This window comes from Salvia hispanica, chromosome 1 (genome assembly GCF_029641045.1).
Source record: "Salvia hispanica isolate PSC_SH4W2 chromosome 1, Shi_PSC_v1, whole genome shotgun sequence".
Taxonomy (NCBI): Eukaryota; Viridiplantae; Streptophyta; class Magnoliopsida; order Lamiales; family Lamiaceae; genus Salvia; species Salvia hispanica.
In genome coordinates, this window is record NC_142692.1 from 58,585,555 (window position 1) to 58,605,195 (window position 19,641).

A 19,641-nucleotide genomic window follows, 5' to 3' on the forward strand; every position below is an offset into this window, starting at 1 on the left:
CCCCTTGTTGAAAAAATAATCAACACTGAACACTTTCGGGGGTTCACACATGACTACCAACGGAGCGGCCTTGGCAATCTTCATCTCTATGTTTCGTTGGAGGTAGGCGCCGAGGAGGTGGCAGGTATACATATGACGCGCAGGGTTGCTCGTCATTTGGTGGCATGCCTGAGCCAGCCAATATCCTAGGTGCACCTTCATGCCTTTCGCCATGCACCATGTGAAGTAGAGGTCGGTAGTTGTGAGAGCTGAATTAGCGGTACCCATCAAGTTGTAACTGACAAACGTCTGAGCAAAGCGGAGAATTCGGTCTTCAATGCGGGAGGCCTTGGAGTAGCTGGACTTAAACGTCCCCGCCTTGGGGTGCGTGATCAGTTCCCATGCCGTTTGCACCTTGAAACCGGGCGTGTTCTTCGGCACTCCAACCATCCTATCATTCCATGCCCCCTCTTCATCCTCGGCTTGGGTAAACAACCCCATCCGCAGAGACCATTCCCGAATGATCATCTCATACTCTTCATTAAAAAGCCTGAACGTTATAGAATCCGCGTCGAGATCAGTGGTGTTCTTCAAACGAAAGGTGGAGAAAAACTCCCTTGCTAGATCCACGGGCACCCTCTCCTGGCTGTGCTGTAATAACCACTCAAATCCAATCGAATAGATACAGGCGCGAAATTCCTTGTCACATGCAATCATTTTAAGCTCCATTGAGCTGTACTGCTTCCCAGATTTGGCCATCTTCCCAGCGCTACATCTTTCCTTGTACACTGCGATCCTCTTTTGGTCGTCGAACTGCCTCATCTCCTCTAACAACTCTTTAGTCAGCCAGACTTCCGGACGTCCTGGAATAGGCTCCTCTTCAGCTTCTTCAGAGTCATAGATGGGCTCAGGGATGGGATCATCTTGTTCCTCGACAGAGGGTTCCTCGGTTATAGGGGAAAGGGTCTCCTCGACCTCCTTGACGGAGGGAGCTTTCCTAGACCGGGTAGATGAGGACGCCGCCGCCTTTCCTTTCCTCGCCCTTTCCTTGGCCAGGCGGCGCTCCTCTGCCTCTGCAGCTTCAGGAACTAAGTCATCGACTTCATTGAGGAGACTCCTCCTGGTGCGCCTCCTTTCTGCCCTCTCATCTATCTTAGGTTCATCTTCATCCTGGTCACCCACCAGGTCCACAATCAATTTCAGCCCTCCCTCGGGCTCCGATACTCCAGTCGTAAGTAGATCTGCTTCTTCCAACAGCTTTTCCGGGGTTTCCCTTTCACATTCCACTATCGGGGTTGCCCCCTCAATATAGATGGGGTTCTCCCCCCAGACACCGCTTGGGGTCGCCCCCTCTTCCACGAATTCAGGGGTCGCACCCCTGAAATCAATTGGGGTCTCATCCCCAGTTTCCAAAGGGGTTTCCCCCTCAGCAACATTCTTCACAATAGGGGTTTCCCCCTCAATCACACTATCCACAATAGGGGTTACCCCCTCCACAACTTCATCTAGAACAGGGGTTTCCCCCTCACAAACTTCATCAGAAACAAGGGTTTCCCCCTCACAAACCTCCCTACCTTCAAGATTAGGGTTCTCATTTTCTTGCCTTTCTGTCTCCACCATGGTTTCGTCGTTCGTCGGTCCGTCACCCTCCGGCCGTTCGTGTACCGCCTCCTCTTCCTCCGCCTCTTGTGAAGCGGTTTCTGCACGTTGAGATGTAGAATCTTGCGGTCCTTCTTCACGAAGATTCGCCGGTTGTGCAGCCGAGTCTGCCGGAATCGTCAGTGGTGGTACGACCGGTGCGGACGTCATCAGGCTAGCGGTGAACAGGGCATACACTTCTTTTGCTTTTTCGACGCTCCCCAATTTCTGCGTCAATTCCGCCAACAGGGCTGGGTCGTACACCGTGCTTTGTGAACTTCCGGTGCGTTGGGTTGAATCCATCGGTGCCGATCTAAAAACGAGAGAAAAACTGGTCGAATTTGGTTAGGGTTTAGTTTCTAGAGAGAGAGTACAAAAGTAGAGAGAAGGGAGAGTAAATTTCAGATTTCAGTCGATTTGGGATTATTGGAGAGAGAAAGAGACGACGGTCGCTTTTCTGATGAAAGGATGGTGCAGTTGCAGGCATGATGTAAGCGACCGTAAAACTTCCATAATTATAGGCATATTTGAATTTCAAATTTTCCCCGTCCCTCCTTGACCTCTTCCTTCAAGTTTCCCTTGATTGCTTCCTTAAGATTCTCCTCCAGACGACTCCCTAGACCATGACCTATATATAAAAAAAATGTGAAGGTTCCAGACTCCTCGGTCAAGGTTAGAGTATAAAATATCGGTTTCCTTCGGAGTCTGGTGCTTCGAAAATATTTTTGGATTTTCTAAGTTTGAAACGTAATTGAACTATTTACACACTTTTTTAGAGTATTCTCGAGATTCCCTGGTTCAGTTTGTATTTTCAAGATTGTTAACCTACTACTTGACCCAGGAATTCATCGAGAATATCCCCTCGTCCGTCTAGGCGATAGTAGGGAATGCATGTAGTGGGACTTCGTCCACTACACACAATCGGAATTATCCCTATAGACTTTTACTCTATGACCATTGACAAGGAAAGGAACAGAGTTAGGAGCACTTCCCTGGATCTCCACTGCTCCGTTTGCGCCAATGCCGACGATGGTATATGGGCCGATCCATTTAGACTTCAATTTTCCTGGCATTAGCTTGAGCCGGGACTGGAAAAGGAGCACCTTCTGTCCCACATGAAGTTCCTTGACCCGGAGATTCTTATCGTGCCATAATTTCGTCCTTTCTTTGTACCACATGGCAGACTCAAATGACTCCAGCCAAAGTTCCTCCAATTCTTGCAATTGTAACTTCCTCTCTTCTTCTCAAGCTATCGGTTTCATGTTCAGTTCTTTCACTGCCCAGTACGCCTTGTGCTCGATACCAACAGGTAAGTGACACAACTTGCCAAACACAAGCTTGTAAGGCGACATTCCAATAGGCGTTTTAAAAACAGTTCTGTAAGCCTGCAATGCGTCTCCGAGCCTCTTGCTCCAGTCCTTCCTTGACGATTAACTGTTTTCTCCAATATCGCCTTGATCTCGCGATTAGAAATCTCTTCCTGGCCATTAGACTGGGGATGGTACGGAGTCGACACTCTATGGTGAACACCATATTTTTTCATCAAAGCCTCAATGGTGCGATTACAGAAATGAGTTCCTTGATCCGAGATGATGGCCCGAGGAACCCCATATCTGTTGAAAATATTAGCCTTCAAAAATTTAGCCACCTCCTTCGATTCGCATGTTGTGGTGGCCTTAGCTTCTATCCACTTAGATACATAGTCCACTGCAACCAATATATACGTGTTCCCACAAGATGATGGGAACGGTCCCATAAAGTCCATTCCCCACACATCAAAAATTTCGCACACGATCACCGGGACCTGAGGCATCTCGTCCCTTCTTGAAATTCCCCCCGTCTGCTGGCACCTCTCGCAAAATTGGCAGAAATCAAAGGCATCCCTATTTAGCGTCGGCCAATAAAAACCGCTGTCCAAGACTTTCCTCGCTGTCTTCCTTGGTCCAAAGTGGCCTCCACATGTTAAAGTGTGGCAATGAATTAACACATCTCTTTGTTCCCATTCGGGAATGCAGCGTCTAATCACTTGATCTAAGCACATTTTCCACAGGTAAGGGTCGTCCCAAAAGTAATATTTAGCTTCACTTCTAATTTTCATCCTCTGGGCCCGGGAAACTTCATCCGAACTTGGCATCTCTCCCGTGACCAAGTAGTTGGCTAAATCAGCAAACCACGGTTCTGCGTTCAGTGTGCGCTTCCCCTTATCCGATTCCCCTAGACCGGTCAGAGCCAAAACTGCTTCCCAGTTAAGTGGTCTAGGAAATTTCTCCAGAAGGTACAAATGCTCCTCGGGGAAGGCATCGGGTATGGCCTCTTCTGTTTCCCCCTGACGTATTCTGCTCAAGTGATCAGCTACTCTATTCTCCGTTCCTCTTTTGTCTCTTACTTCCCAATCAAACTCCTGCAAGAGTAACACCCAACGGATTAATCTCGGCTTAGACTCTTTCTTAGCCAGCAAGTACTTAATCGCCGCGTGGTCCGTGAAGACTATAACCCTCGACCCAAGGAGATAGGGTCGAAATTTTTCAAACGACTATACGACAGCCAACATTTCCTTCACCGTGGTGTCATAATTCTTCTGAGCCTAATTCAGCGTCTTGGAAGCATAGAAGATCTCATAGCTTTTTCCATCAATTTTCTGTCCTAGGACGGCTCCCACAGCAAAATCACTCGCATCACACATTATCTCGAAAGGATGGTTCCAGTCTGGTGCCCTGATAATTGGTGCTGATACTAACCTGTCCTTAAGCAACTGGAACGCCCTTTCGCATCCTTCGTTAAAGACGAATTCCACATCATTATGTAACAACCGAGTGAGTGGTTGCGCGATTTTTGCGAAATCCTTGATAAACCTCCTATAGAACCCTGCATGGCCTAGGAAGCCTCTCACCTCTTTTTGGTTCGTGGGGTATGGTAATTTTGATATCACATCCACCTTTGCTTTGTCTACTTGAATACCTCTCTCAGAAACCACGTGGCCCAGGACAATGCCTTTAGTCACCATGAAATGGCATTTCTCGAAATTCAACACTAAATGCTTCTCTTGGCATCTCTGTAACACTAGATCAAGGCTGGCTAAACAAGTATCAAATGAGTTCCCATATACGGTGAAATCGTCCATGAATATCTCAATGCATACTTCCAACAGATCCGAGAAAATGCTCATCATACACCGTTGGAAAGTTCCCGGTGCATTACACAATCCAAACGGCATTCTTCGGTATGCATAGGTACCAAAGGGGCACGTGAATGTGGTCTTCCCTTGGTCCTCTGGGTTAACGTAGATTTGGAAATAACCGCTGTATCCGTCAAGGAAACAAAAATACTGTTTGCCAGCCAGTCTTTCCAGCATCTGATCAATGAAAGGTAGGGGAAAATGATCCTTCTTTGTGGCTTCGTTCAACTTCCTATAGTCGATGCACATCCTCCACCCTGTCACTAGTCTGGTGGTTACCAATTCATTCTTTTCATTCTTGACAACCTGTATTCCAGATTTTTTTGGTACCATATGGACAGGACTGATCCACTCACTGTCAGGAATGGAGTAGATAATCTTAGAGCAAGCAATTTTAACACCTCCTTTAGGACCTCCTCTCGCATGTTCGGGTTCAGTTTCCGTTGTGCATCTCGATGAGCCTTCGCACCTTCTTCTAAATGAATGTGGTGCATACAAAGATCCGGACTTATTCCCACCAAATCTGAGAGATTCCATCCTATTGCTTTCTTGTTTCTTTTGATGACTTCCAATAACTCCTTCTCTTGCTCCTTGGTCAGGTTGCTGTTGACTATTACCGGAAATGTCTCATCCTCCTCCAAGTAAGCGTACTTGAGGCCTGGTGGAAGTGTCTTCAGCTCATTTCTTGATCCATTCGTCTCCTGGGCAAGGGATTTTTGTCCGCAATTTCTGATGATTCCTCCTTCCCAGACCCAGGAGATTTTTCCAGACTAGCCACGTGAGCTAATCCCTTATATTTGGCTGACTCAGGACTTCTGCAGAATTACATAATGGCCTCCGTGAGTTCTTCATCTGTCAATTCCGCTGTGTTCATTGTTGCACACCATCCTACAACTTCTCTGTCAATCGAATGACTCAACTCCGAGTTGTCGATTTGTTCCTGTATCAATTCCGTCTCAAGATACTCTTGGACCAAAGGGTTAATAACATCAATAGCATAGAGATTCTCAACATCTAAAGGTCTTTTCATTCCCTCATCTATGCTAAAGGTATACTTTTCCCCGTTATAGTCCAAGCAAATTGTTCCATCAAAGACATCGATAATGGTCTTAGCGGTACGCAAAAATGGTCTCCCTAAAAGTACCCCACTGGACTCAGCAGACTCATTATCATTCATCTTGATCACATAAAAATCAACAGGATATAGAAAATCATGCACTTTGACTATAACATTTTCCAACACTCCTTCAGGGCAGATGCAAGTTCTATCTGCTAACTGGATCACTACCTTGGTAGCAACCATCCTCACTCCAGTCAACTTCTTATAGATCGAAAGCGGTAAAACATTTATTGACGCCCCTAGATCACACATAGCATGCTCGACCTTGATATCCCCTAGAGAGATGGGTAATGTGAATATACCTGGGTCGGTGCATTTTGAGGGCATCCTTCTCTTTTGTATCACAGCAGACACATTCTCTCCGATCACAATCTTCCCATCTGGCTTAGTCTTTCCTGCAATGAACTCTTTGATGAACTTGCTGAAGGCAGACATTTTTAAGGCTTGCAAGAATGGCAGGTTGATCTCCAACTTGCTAAAAATCTCCATGAGATCCTCTGTATCATCCTTTTTCTTCTTCGCTTCCCCGCGGTATGGAAATGGCTTTGGTCGCTTTACTGCATTGGTGGAAGTCCCAACCTGGGTTCCATCAACTCCACTGTTTCCTTCCTTACTCACTTCTTCAGGTTCGGGGTCTAGGAAGAACGGGTCCCTTGGTCGAGGTAGAGATCCCCCTAAATCTCCCTTCTGGAGGTCTTCCTGAATAAGGATTTCCCTGGGTCTAGCGCTTTCCTCTTGATGCAGCTGACTCTGTTTCCCTTCACTAGCCTGCATGGGAACTTCCTCATCAATTTCCAACGTTGGCCCTTCATAACCCCGCCCAGATCTCAAGGTGATTTGACTAATGTTTGCTCGGTCTGGCGGTTTGACGGTGGCAGGAAGTTTCCCTTCATTTCCTCGCATCTCATTCAAGGAGACTGCAATCTGGGACAGTTGCTTTGCCATCATATCCATGGCGGCTTTATGTTCAGACTGAGCGTCTTGTAACTTTTGCACCACGTCATTGTTGGAGTGTAGGTTACTCTGCATGAACTGCTGTGAATTCACTAGATCGTGGACCATGTCATCCAAACTCCTCTATGGTCTGGAGTTGAATTGACCAGAATTTGGTCCTTGACCTTGGTTCTGACGATAGTTACCTAGATGATTGTTGTATTGGTTGTTAGACCCTTGATTTCCCTGATGGTTGTTGTACTGGCTACCAGACCCTTGATTCCCTTGATGATTTGGTTGACAATTCTGGTAGTTCCCTTGGTTATTCCTATGATGAGGTGGCACATAGGAGCTCCCTGGATTGTTCTGATTCCTATTTCCCCAATTAGTGTGATCCTGATTCCTGTACCCCAGCTGCAATTGCCCCTCTTGACCTTTCCCTGACCAGTTGGACTGCCTCTCCGGAGGGTGTGCATAATTCGTGAGCTGAAGTGGGGGTGGCTGGCCTTGATCATGGTCAGTCCATCTGAAGTTTGGGTGAGTCCTCCATGGAACGTCCCTCTGTCTTCCTTGGTTCCAACTTCCCACCGAATTTGCCTAAGCTTGACACTCCCCTTCGCAAGGCTGACTGTAGTACGGTTGAAGTTGCCTTTCCTCCTGACCAGGGGGTTTCTCAATTTCCACTGGAGCATGCGGATTGTATTTCTCAATTGCATTTAGCAAGGCTTTTTCCAGTTTATCGATCCTATCTTCCACCTTCTTGTCTTCTTGTTCCATCACTGCATTGGCTGATCCTCTCCTCAATATGCTTCGCGGGTTATCATAGGCCTTCTTCGCCTCGATCAGCCTTCCCAAAGTTTCCCGAGCTTCACTTGCTTTATTCTTGGTAAAATTTCCCCCGCTCGAGGAGTTCATCAAGTCCTTTGATTCAGGGTTTGCACCTTCGTAGAACAGATAATAAGTCTCCGCTTCTATCATCCTGTGGTTCGGACAAGCATCCAGCAGCCCCTTGAAACGGGACCAATAAGAACTCAGAGACTCATCGTATTCCTGCTTGCACTCCTGAATCTCCTTCTTCAAGGCATTCGTCTTGTTGGACGGAAAAAAGTAATCCAAAAACTCTAGTTTAAAGTCCTTCCACGTGTTGATCGAGTCCGGTGAGAGCCTTAGCAGCCAAGTGTTCGCCTCCCCTTTGAGAGCAAACGGGATTGCTCGAAGACGGTAGTCCTCCTCTGTTGCCTCGTTGGGTCGCTTTTGAATGCTGCATAGTTTACTGAACTCGTTCAAAAATTCATAGGGGCATTCGTTCCTACGCCTAGAGAAAGTGGGTAGAACTCCGAATACATTCGTCTTGATATCGATCGACCTCCGTCGTGGGTTCGAGACTATAGCATGAGCGGGTTCACCGTCGAGATGTGCGGTGAGTGACCCTATTTCCGGATCGGGATTAACTAGATGAGCCATATTCGGGTCTTCCTCCTCCTCGGTCTCGGAATGCTCTGGTTCTGTTGACGACTCTGGGTTCTCCTCTGTCGACGAATTCCACTCGTTTTCACTTTCTGACTCGAACGGGAATGGATCCTCCGTCCTCAATCCTGATCTGGTAGTGATGGTAGATGTAGATTCCTTGACTCACCACTTGTATTGGCCACTCCTTGACCCAGATGAGCTTGCCCAACTTCCAGAATGGAAGCCTTCGTTTATAAACTGTCAAGGAGAAAGAAAATAACAGAAATTAAAATATTTACACCAGATCCTTAAACGAAATAACAATAAACGCCATTCTTCCCCGGCAACGGCGCCATTTGAAAGTAAGATTTTCAGTCTCGTGTGTTACAGTGTCACACAGAAGGAAATAAACAGGTTCCCTTGGTCCAGCAAATCCTCTAGATCACGCGGTCTAGGAACTCGTTGGTCGTAGGAAATCCTGGTCGTCGGACACACAGAGCACTCTTTCAAAAACCCTCAACCACTTTACTAAACCTAGTATAGGGAAGTAGGGATCGATCCCACAGAGAAGGATGCGTAATAATCATGTTCAAGGATTTGGACTTGTTTTTGGTGTTGGCTGCTGCCACGCATTTTTTCTTGGGTTGAGGAAAACAAATTAAACTTGACTTGGGAATTTTAAACTACTACGCTAATAGCTAGACTTAGGCGAAATAACAAGAGAACGTTGCAAAGAAATTTAAACTGCTCAATTACCCGATCTAAGAAAACTACTCTAATTACCTAGACCTAGGAAACAAACTGACTGTGGGGACCATGACTGAAAAAGCAGAATACGGACGAAAAGCTGGCAGAATAACTAACTCGGGTACTATCCAACAGCGACATCATCTTCTTCAACCAAATTGCGTAAAAACTCATAACAAAAACAACATGAACGAAATCAGAGCAGAGCAAACTAAATCTAAACCAATTTGATGCATAACAACGAAGAACTAAACGGATCTACAGATGCTAGACGAAGTAAAACAGGAAACAAGCAGAAAACTCAAATCCATCCAACAACTTCCTTTTCTCACTTCGGATCCAACCTCAGACGCTAAATCCACTCCGGATCCAAGCGTCCGACACAAACTCCACCCAACAGAAACACTTCATCACTTCAGATTTAAACAACAACCTTCACTCAGTCAACAAACCACAGATCTATCACCAAATTCCCAGATGGAGTACCACAACAGCAAAATAAAACAGAGATCGACATAAAACTTGTTAAAATAAACTCTCAGCAGTAAGATCTACGTAAATCAACTTGAAATATCACAACTAAACGCAAACCAACAGAAGCGAAAAGTAACAAGTAACATCAACAGCCAAGTCGACTCCCGAAAGTGAAGTTCGACCGCAAAAGTGCAAAACAACTGAAATTAAAAGAGATTGTATCTTCGTCCACACGCGGACGGTGTTGCAACTGAGACTTTCTAAAGAAATGAACCCTTTCGTAACCCCAACTACCCCAGATCTCCCATTCCCAAGTGTGTGTTATGTGTGTGAGCTAAAAAAAAGTGAAAAAAAGTGATAGATAGATGATATTGTGCGTTGCATGCTCTTCTATTTATAGGCGTTAGAGTGGGGTCCAGCGAGGTATAGATAGACTTTGTTGCCCTCAGCCACTGACACCCTCCGTCACGCCTTCTTTTCCTTTGAATTATGCTCACTTCACTTCATTCCTTTGCTAGACCGTTTCCTTCATCATTCCCTCGATCTAGCGATTTTATCACATACCTGGCTTAGGAAACATGTTAGACCCAACAAATTGTAACGCTTTTCACCATATAACTGATGCATGAAATTAGCCTTATCAATTGGTCCTCAGTTAACATAATTGTCGGGTTAATATGTTTGGTACCTAATGTCAAATTTGCTAGTTTTTTTTTACTGTTATTGAATTTGCTCCAGCATGCACGGATTTTCTCACATTCATAGAACTTCCTTGAGTTGCTGTATTTGGTATCAAATGGACTAGTTTGATAATTTTGAAACCATTTACAAATATCTCATGTCATAAAACTGTTCTTTTTTGTTGCATTACTATTCTTTCACCTTGAACTTAGTCGATCCTGCTTTTCTTTAAACCATTAGTGACACTTTTTAGTCGATGGATCCGTGCTTCTTTATCTGAGGAATGTTTAACCCTTCTTTGTCAACAATTTGAAAGAGCAAAAATGTAAATTCAAGATTAGTAATAGAAACCATTAAAGATGTGTTTGGTACATAGAATTCGAGGTATGATGTTGGAATTGGTGCTTTTGATTCCAAATATGCTACTCCTTTCGAATATAAAATATATGACGTTGATTTGAATGCGTAATTGGTATTTGGACGGGTGGAGTATTTGGTACCACAAAAATGTTTGGATTTAAAATTAGTTTTCAAATCAATTCCAATTTCAATTTTTTATTCTAAATTCCAATTTCACATTCTTATAATTATATAATTTAAAATTTTATAGGCAAGGTAAGTCTTTTCAAATAATTATAAAATTAAACAGCTCTCAATCACATTGTAAACACACCATCCACCCACAAATACTGAACGTAACACACATGTTATGCACAAAACATTCATTGCGCACACACCAAGTATTGCATACGAATACAACACATACATTGCACACACATTACATACAATACATGTTATTTTAAAACCTCTATTTTCCACAAATGGGGACTATTTTTGGTGGACGGATAGAGTAATTGTTCACTTATCGAACAAAAAATTTGTATATATCATACAATATAATTAAAGCTATTTGGTTGGAAAAATCATGAAACTTTGCCGAAATTTGGTATTTTTGACAACATTTAAAGTTGGTTGGATAAAAAATGGAATTTAACAGTTGTGCGAATTTCACACAGTGATTATTTTTAACCATGGCTAAAACTGAAGTGAGTTTTCTAATATCATGTGTGGCATATGTGTCATTTATAATAGACGTGTGTTAATAAATCATATGTATGGGCTTATTCATTTCCAAGTAACAATCGTATTATTTGGCTTCTAATTTCTAAGTAATGATGGTCATGATAAATTCGAACAATTGTTAAAGTTCGTGATTTATTTGACCAACGTTGAAGATTGTGGAGAATACTGAATTTCGGCAATAGTTTAAAGTTTTTCCAACCAATTATCCTATAATTAGTACTTAATCTACTAAACAAGTTCTTTTGAATTAAATTAAAATGCTATAATTTCAAATTAATTCCAATATATTTTTACCCATTGTACCAACTACCAAACACATCCTAAAAGTTTTTATTTTCGAATGAACTATGACTGAATTTGCATTCTAACTTTTGATTTTGGAATTTTATTTAAAACAATCAACATCAAACTACGAATTATGTGGTACTAAAATTTACTATGTTGAATGCAAATCGCCATGCAACAGGACAAAGCAAAGATTTCCGGTTAGAGCGGTTGGGATCTATCAATTTAACAGCTGGAAGAGAAGAGAAGTGGAATCAAGCAAGAGAGAAGGGCTGCATTGTTATTCTTGACAATTGTTTGAGCAAAGAGTCCAGAGATTCTCTGCGGTACCTTTCTTAATACTTAGCTTCTTGTATAGTCCCAATCAAGAAATCAACCTATTTTCTCGCTCTATCTTTTGAGTTACATCACCATGATTAATTTACATTCATTCTATTTTTTTATTTTTTGAGTTGAGATTCGAAATAATTAAAGTTGAGCTCAAGATCTCTCTGTTATAGATACAAAAAAAGAAGAAGATGACATGGTACTACAATGAAGCAAAAAATGAAGGGTCACATCTGTTAGTAGGTGAAGATACAACAAATATATATGTAGTAGTATTTGTGAGTTAGTGAGTGAGTGAGAGACACCTTGTTTCCTAAGATAGCTGATCAATGATTCAGCTAAAAATACATGTAACATAATATATGAGACAGTGTTTGTATGATCTACTTGTCGACTATCGCTTTCGCTTGGACTTGAGAGACTGCGAATTGCTATGCCAGTTTCGCTTCCTTTGGTTTATGAACCAATTGTTTATCTGCTTCAGCTGCAAACCCGTCTTCTCCACTAGCTTCGCCTTGTCCTCCTCCTGAATACCAAACCCCACTCATTCATTACATAATTTTGACCACAAATCAGATTTAAGAGACTTACAGTGGGATAAGGCCACTTCGAGTGTTGCTGCCACCAATTCTTTAGCACACTCGTTGTGTCACCCGGCAGCTTCCCTGCCCTTCTCTTCCTTAGTATTTCCTCTCTCACGTCTTCGATTCTTGATTTGAATCCCTGCAAAATAAGTAGTTTCTTTAGATCATCATATGCTCTCACACCTATATATTGTTTAACAATGTTTCACCTGTTTTAATTCTATTTTGAGTTCTTGCCTCACTCGCTCCATTAAACTTCTCTCCGACTCTGTGGGTAGCAATGGTCCGAATCCTATCAGGTCATGCCCGTCGCCTACTGATTGATCCAAAGAGAAATCCATTTGCAGCTCATCCTCATCATCTGACATTGTTACACCACTTCCTTCTCCAAGTGCTTCCCCTGTTCACATTCAAACATATTAATCATCTCTACAATAACGATTCGTTATTTATCCATAATGACTCGAATCCTTACTCGAATCCTTAACCTATTGAATACAAAAGCAATGTCTTCATCGTCAAGAAAGACTTTTATGTTATAGTAACATTAATATACATGTGCTCTTTTAACATTTGAAGACTACATAACTTCATGATTCATTTTAGATGATATCTATACATAGTAAAAAGACCAATATATATTTCAATAAAATAAATAGCTCATTCACCTAAACGCCATTAAACAAAATGAATATTTTAGAAATGAAATTGTCTTCAACTACCCTAGGTAGTTGGGATTTTAAATCAAAGCTCTAGTTGCTTCAAGCTACAATAATACATTTAGCAATGCAACAATAACAAGCAATATAAAGTAAGATTTTGAAATGCATGAATCCTAACCGGTTGTTAGTGGGAAATATAGTTATTTAATTGTTGTTACTTTGATTGTCAGTTTGTTGTGCAAATCCCTTTATCACTCAAACCCAACCTAAAATCTCTTCCTAACTAAATAAATACAGTAAATCTTTTCATAGAGAGCACCCCAACGGTCCAACCACCTCTTGTTGTAAGGTAACACTATCTCGCAAAATAGCCCAAATCACTTTCTTATCCTCCAGCCTACCAAAAACAATCAAGCCATCCATGCTATTTATTCCCATACCAATTAAAAAATTACATTGATTCAAGCCGAAGTGGAATAAATATAGATTTCCACGCCGAATCACTCTAGAGAATGACTGAACATAAAAAGAAACGAAACTAACCGATACAAGAACTCAATTCTTTGAATCTCATTTACTATTAAATTGTCCAAAAGCTAACATTAAAACTAACAATAAAGTCCATATAAGTAAAAAAAAATTCTATTACTAATTGGAAATGAAAAGAGAAACTCAATCCGAGATAGAATTTTATTCAAACGACACTTTTGATCCTAATTAGAAACGACACTTTTGATCCTAATTAGAAACGACTGCGGAAGTACTAATAAATTTAATCCTTATGGGGATAGAATTAGACTCCAACAAAATAACTGAAATCAAATACTCCCCTCCGTCTAGGCCTGTCAAAATGAATATCGGGTATTGGGTACCCGATATCCAAACCCAAAAAAGTCGGGTATTTGGATATCCGATACCCAATTTTTCGGGTTTCGGATCGGGATGGGATAGTGAGATTTTTTGGATTGTCGGGTATACCCGAATTAACCGATTTTTTTAAAATTTAATAAATTATGTATATGTTAATACTTTGCCTATTTTAAAACCAAGTCCACTGCGATTAATACTTTGAGACTTTATTGTGTATATATGTGTTAATAATTGGCAGCATAATAAAAATCTCAAATCGGGGATATATTTCGAATTTTCGATGAACTTCTTTTAATTATTAGTGTTAATATTTATCTATAAAACTTATTCATTTTATTTAATGTGAGTTGATACAAGATATGTTTTGGCAATGGTTTAGTTTCAAATTCATATGAAAGGTAATTATCTTTATGGATTAATATTGTTTAATTACTTTTGTTTGAGGATGAAATGCTCATTTTGTGTTTAGTGTCATTTTTTCTCAGAAATTCAAACTACTTCAAGTTTGTATTTCTAAAAGTTTGTGGTTAATTTCCCCCCAAAAAAAAGAAAAATCCAAAATCGGGATTGGATCCCCGAAATCAAATTCGGATCGGGTATTGGGTATCAGTTTTGGCAAATTCGGGATCGGGTATCCAAAATTTTCGGATCAGGTATCTGCGGGTACCCAATTTGACAAGCCTACCTCCGTCCCATAAAATATGAGTAATGGATATGAAACGGGAATTAAGACAAATTGATAAAGTAAGAGAGAAGAGGAGAATGGTATGGTAAAGTAAGAAAGAGGAAGAGAATGGTGGTTAAAGTAGTGTTAGCGGATAGTGAGACCTACATTATTAAATTGATATAACTTGCACATATTTTTTTGAGATGAACGAAAATGGAAAATGGAAAGTGCACATATTTTTATGGGACAGAGGGAGTATAAAATTACAAAATATTACTCCAAAAGATAAAAACTCCTATAACAAGTTTCCATCTTTATCACAAAACTCATCATACCCACCTCAATATGCATAATTATCAAAACTAGTTTATGTCTTATCTAGGGTTAAAAAAAATTGGATTATATAGAGAACAATGAAAATAACTATAAAATGTGTACGTTTCTTATACTCTTATTGTTTCTATACCCAATAATTAAGATACAGTGTGCATAAAATTTTGTAGAGATAAATATAGAGAGAGATGAATGTTACCAGTGAGAGATTGCAAATTCTGTTCAATTTCACGGCAAGCCATAACTGCTTCAACAGCATGAACTCTGACATGTTGCTGCAGCTGCTCCCGAAATGAGCACAAAACTAACACATACTGCGCCTGTCCACACAAAATAAAAATCGAATCTTTACACAAAATACAAATCAATCTCTGAAAAGAACAAAAACCCACGAAAGAACATAGATATTTAGTAAATCCCACCATGGAAAACAACAAGAAACCACAAAGGAAAAAAAAATAAAAAAGGTACCAAGAAATTGTCAAGCTCCTGGCTTTGAAGTGGTGAGGAAGAGTGGGCTTGATTCTGAGCATAAGAGCGCAAGATGTGGTGAGAGTGAGAGAGGTGCGCATCGATAAGGGGGAGCTGATCGATCGGTGTGGCGACACGAAGGCAGGCCACGTGTGCCGACAGCAGCTGCTCATAGAGAGGGTGGGCGGCGATCTCCGCCTTGAGCTGCTGGTGCACCATCATGCTCATGCCTTGTTCTTGCATTTTTTCAATAAAGATCCAACCTTTATGTGTTTATATATGGCCCCTTTTACCGAGAAAAAGAGGAGAGAAAAAAGGTGATGTTGAAGTTTGAAGTGATGAGGTGAGGACCACTTGGAAAAGGTTTTCTTGTTCACACAAACACAAGCATAGCCTTCCCTTGCTGTTGCTGATGTGATATATTCCTTGTGTATGAAATATTATTGAAGTGTAACTGGGCGTAGATTTTAAGGATGTCCACAATAGGATGGACTTGTCCAAGCCCAAGCCACAAAAACTTGGCCAAGGCCAAGAAAACTGGTCCAGGGCCAAAAAAAAACTTGTCCACCCTAATAATGGACAAGCCCAAGCCATAAATTAATTATTTTTTTCATTCTTGGTATATTTTTATTTAACTAGAATATAAATTATCGGAATATAATAATTAAAAAAAATGCATAGTTTAATAAAAAAAATTAAAACCAAACCTTTGTTGTATTAGAGAAAGGGGACAATTATACAATGAAAATTATCGCATACAGCGAAAAAATTGAGAAGAATGGGTATATATATAAGAAATAAATAAGAAAAAAAAATTGAAACTTGGGCTGAGCCGCGGCTCTCGACAGCCACAATAGGGCGTCGCGGCTCGCGTCCTAGAGCCTCGGCCAGGCTGACTGCTCGGCGCGCTCATGGGCTACCCCACGCCGCGGCTCTGCTTGTCCTCCACTATAGGGAGCCGCGGTCTGGCCAAGCCCATGCCCGAGAGCCGCGGCTCCCTATTGTGGACATTCTTAGAAATGTGTGGAAAAGTGAGTTGAAAAAGTTAGTGGAAGGAGGGTCCCACATTTATATATATTAATTTTATAATAGAATGTGAGTGTAAAGAGTTAGTAGAAAGTGAAGTCTATTTATCAAAAATAGAAAAAAAAACAAAGTGGGTAACTTTTCACATATGGACCAAAATGACAAAATTGGATAATAATTCACAGACAGAGGGAGTATATATTAGGACATTTCAACTGCACGTTAATTTGATATTCTCTGCTATTAATCAAGTCCGCATGGATTTGTTTGGGGAGAGACTAGAGAGAGAGTCCATATATTGGGTAATTGGGATGAGATGCATAAAACTTTCTGCACTTAGATGCAGATGTTACACATACATTAATTTGATATTCTCTGCTATTAATCAAGTCCGCATGGATTTGTTTGGGGAGAGACTAGAGAGAGAGTCCATATATTGGGTAATTGGGATGAGATGCATAAAACTTTCTGCACTTAGATGCAGATGTTACACATGCAGAGCAAAAGACCATTTACGGAGAGGGGAAATGATAGGAAGGAAAACGATTAAATTTGATCACTTTTTGTTGCCTTTTTCAAATCGAGAAATGCATAGAGGAAGAAAGAGGTGTAGAATCATTGCCACTAGAGATGAGAGAAGTCAGATAAAGATATCATTGACAAAGATGCATCAATCGCTTCCTCCAATAACATTTTTCATATTTTATACTCCTACATTGGTGGTTCATGATACATACGTAGATTCGTTATTTCTGTATGATAATTAATGCGAAACCTGTTCAGTATGAATAGTTATGACCTTCAATTATATGCACTTTTTAAAGTGTAATTGACATCCAATGTGAGATTAATTAGTGTGACCTTTAAGCAATAATATTCTATGCATCCTCAAAAATATACTTATCCTAATTAAAACTTTTTGATACAAAAAAATGTCAGTTTACCAACGGAATTACCGACGGAAAATTTTTGCTACGAATTACCGACGAAATTACCGACGGAAAGTTTTCGCTACGAATTACCGACGGAATTACCGACGGAGTCATTCCGTCGTTAAATCGTTTCCTTTTTAATTAATGTTCTTTCCGTCGGTAATTCCGTCGGTTAAAAAAAAATTACCGACGAGCTCTTTACCGACGGAAAATTTACCCTAAACCCTAATCCGTCGGTAAAGGGCTCGTCGGTAAACTTTTTTTTACCGATGGAATTACCGACGGAAAGAACATTAATTAAAAAATTTCGTAGTGTTTCTTGTAACTGACATTTTTTTGTAGTGTTTCTTGTAACTTTATATGAATAAAAATTTAGTATACTACTGTCACTACAAAAAAAGTCAGTCTACCGACGGAATTACCGACGAAAAATTTCGCTACGAATTACCGACGGAATATTCCGTTGCTATATATTTTGCCTTTTCAACCAATGTATTTTCCGTCGGTAATTCCGTAGGTAAAAAAAATATTTACCGACGAAATTACCGAAGGAAAGTACATTAATTAATTAAAAAAGGAAAAATTTACCGACGGAATATTCCGTGGTAATTCCTAGAGAAATATTTCCGTCGGAATTTCTGTCGGTAATTCTTAGCGAAAATTTGCCGTCGCTAATTCCGTCGGTAAACTGACATTTTTTTTTAAAATTTCAACCAATCAGCTTAGTAAATAATAAATTGATTTATGTATTATTTATCTCCTGACAAAATAAACGTTATTAAAAATATTAAATAGTGGTATATAGTTAGAGGCAATTGGTCCTATGTCACAGCAGATGCTTAGCATGACACCTGTAGTGTATAAGACTGGATCAGGTGGTAGTGTCTAGTTATATTAAATCATGCTTAAATATATTGATTCTGATAAGGACAGATCATTGATGATTTTAAAGGAGTCCTTATTTCTTTGGTATAGTTATATTGTAAATCTTTCTTATCGTTTTAGTTTTATTAATTTTTTATTTTTTTTCTCATACTCCCTCAATTTTACTTTATGAGTCCCATATTTTAGTTTGCCACGAATTTTAAGAAAGGTAAAAGAAAGTTTGATGAAAAATGATAGTGAAATATGAATCCGTAATTTTATATTAAAATGTGAGTGGAAAAAAGTTATTGGAATATGAGATCTATTATCATTTTTGGAATATTCCAATCAGGACTCCTAAAATGGGACATTCAAATATGATAAACCGAGACTGCTAAAGTGGGACGAAGAGAGTACTTTATTTTCTTATACGAAACATGGGAGTATTTTTTAGTTTGATATATTTTATAAATTTTAAAACTTTTAAGTTGATTACATAAATTAAAGTATTATGAATTTATTACTCCTATCTCTACCATTATTTTTCACTTATTTTCTTTTCAATCCGTGTGTTATTACTTGTCGCCTTTAGTTTTTACTACTTTGGTATCGCCTTTAGTTTTTACTACTTTGGTAATAAATCATGTTGCATTCCACTAACTCATTTAATTCACATTTTATTACTCTCTTCGTCCCGTCTAAGATTACACATTTTTTATTTCCACAATATGGAACAATCACGCCTCGGCCACAAAAAAATCTCATCCGCCCTTTCATCACAATCATGCCTCATCCACAAAAAACTTGTTCAGCCATGCCTCAGCCATAAATCACATTATTTTATCAATTATTGGTACTTTAATTGGACCAGAACCAAATTAATTGGACAAAAATTATTATAAAATAAAAAAAATAATTAATTCATAAATAAATAGTCAACGAGAATTACAAACGAAAGTAATCATGATGTGCTCGCTCCCCTACGTGCTCATATCTGTTCAACCTTATCGGCTTGGAGCTGGAGATGGTCTCTTTCCTTGCGTATATCAAGGAAAATGAAGAGCAAGTCTTCATCAGTATGTGATACACCCATCTGAAAGGGGGCGGTGACAACACCGTGACTTGGTCCAGCACCATCGTCCGCTGTCCAACGCTCCACAGATATACCTTCATCATCTACTATCATGTTATACAATATGATACATGCATACTTGATATCAACAACGTCGCCTACGTGCCAAACTCGCGTCGGGCACCCTTATAATGCCCTATCACGCTTGGAGCACACCAAATGTAACAGCCCAGAATTCTAGGGTACAATAAATACGGGGGCTGCTACCA

The 19,641-nt window shown here is 40.4% G+C and overlaps 1 protein-coding gene across 2 annotated transcripts; it reads right to left on the reverse strand.

Annotated features, from left to right (window-relative positions):
- Window positions 1–12,099: 12,099 nt before the first annotated feature.
- On the reverse strand, window positions 12,100–15,788 carry LOC125219141 (homeobox protein HD1-like). Of its 2 annotated transcripts, none has more exons than XM_048121024.2 (5): window positions 15,479–15,788; window positions 15,207–15,327; window positions 12,685–12,875; window positions 12,483–12,614; window positions 12,100–12,434 (listed from the first exon to the last, which is right to left on the reverse strand). In XM_048121024.2, exons 1-5 carry the CDS (start codon window positions 15,719–15,721, stop codon window positions 12,396–12,398), a joined length of 726 nt encoding a protein of 241 aa, XP_047976981.1. In that variant the 5' UTR covers window positions 15,722–15,788; the 3' UTR covers window positions 12,100–12,395. The 2 variants fall into 2 exon arrangements, with proteins under 2 accessions (XP_047976981.1, XP_047976980.1); XM_048121023.2 differs by having other exon boundaries at window positions 12,100–12,417; window positions 15,479–15,771.
- Between the last annotated feature and the right edge of the window lie 3,853 nt (window positions 15,789–19,641).

Coding starts and splice junctions, on each gene's coding strand:
- LOC125219141 (XM_048121023.2), bottom strand. CDS start 15,721: ATGCAAGAACAAGGCATGAGCATGATGGTGCACCAGCAGCTCAAGGCG. Junction 12,615..12,684: donor TCAAAATAGAATTAAAACAG/GTGAAACATTGT, acceptor CTTATTTTGCAG/GGATTCAAATCAAGAATCGA. Junction 12,418..12,482: donor CGAAGTGGCCTTATCCCACT/GTAAGTCTCTTA, acceptor TTTGGTATTCAG/GAGGAGGACAAGGCGAAGCT.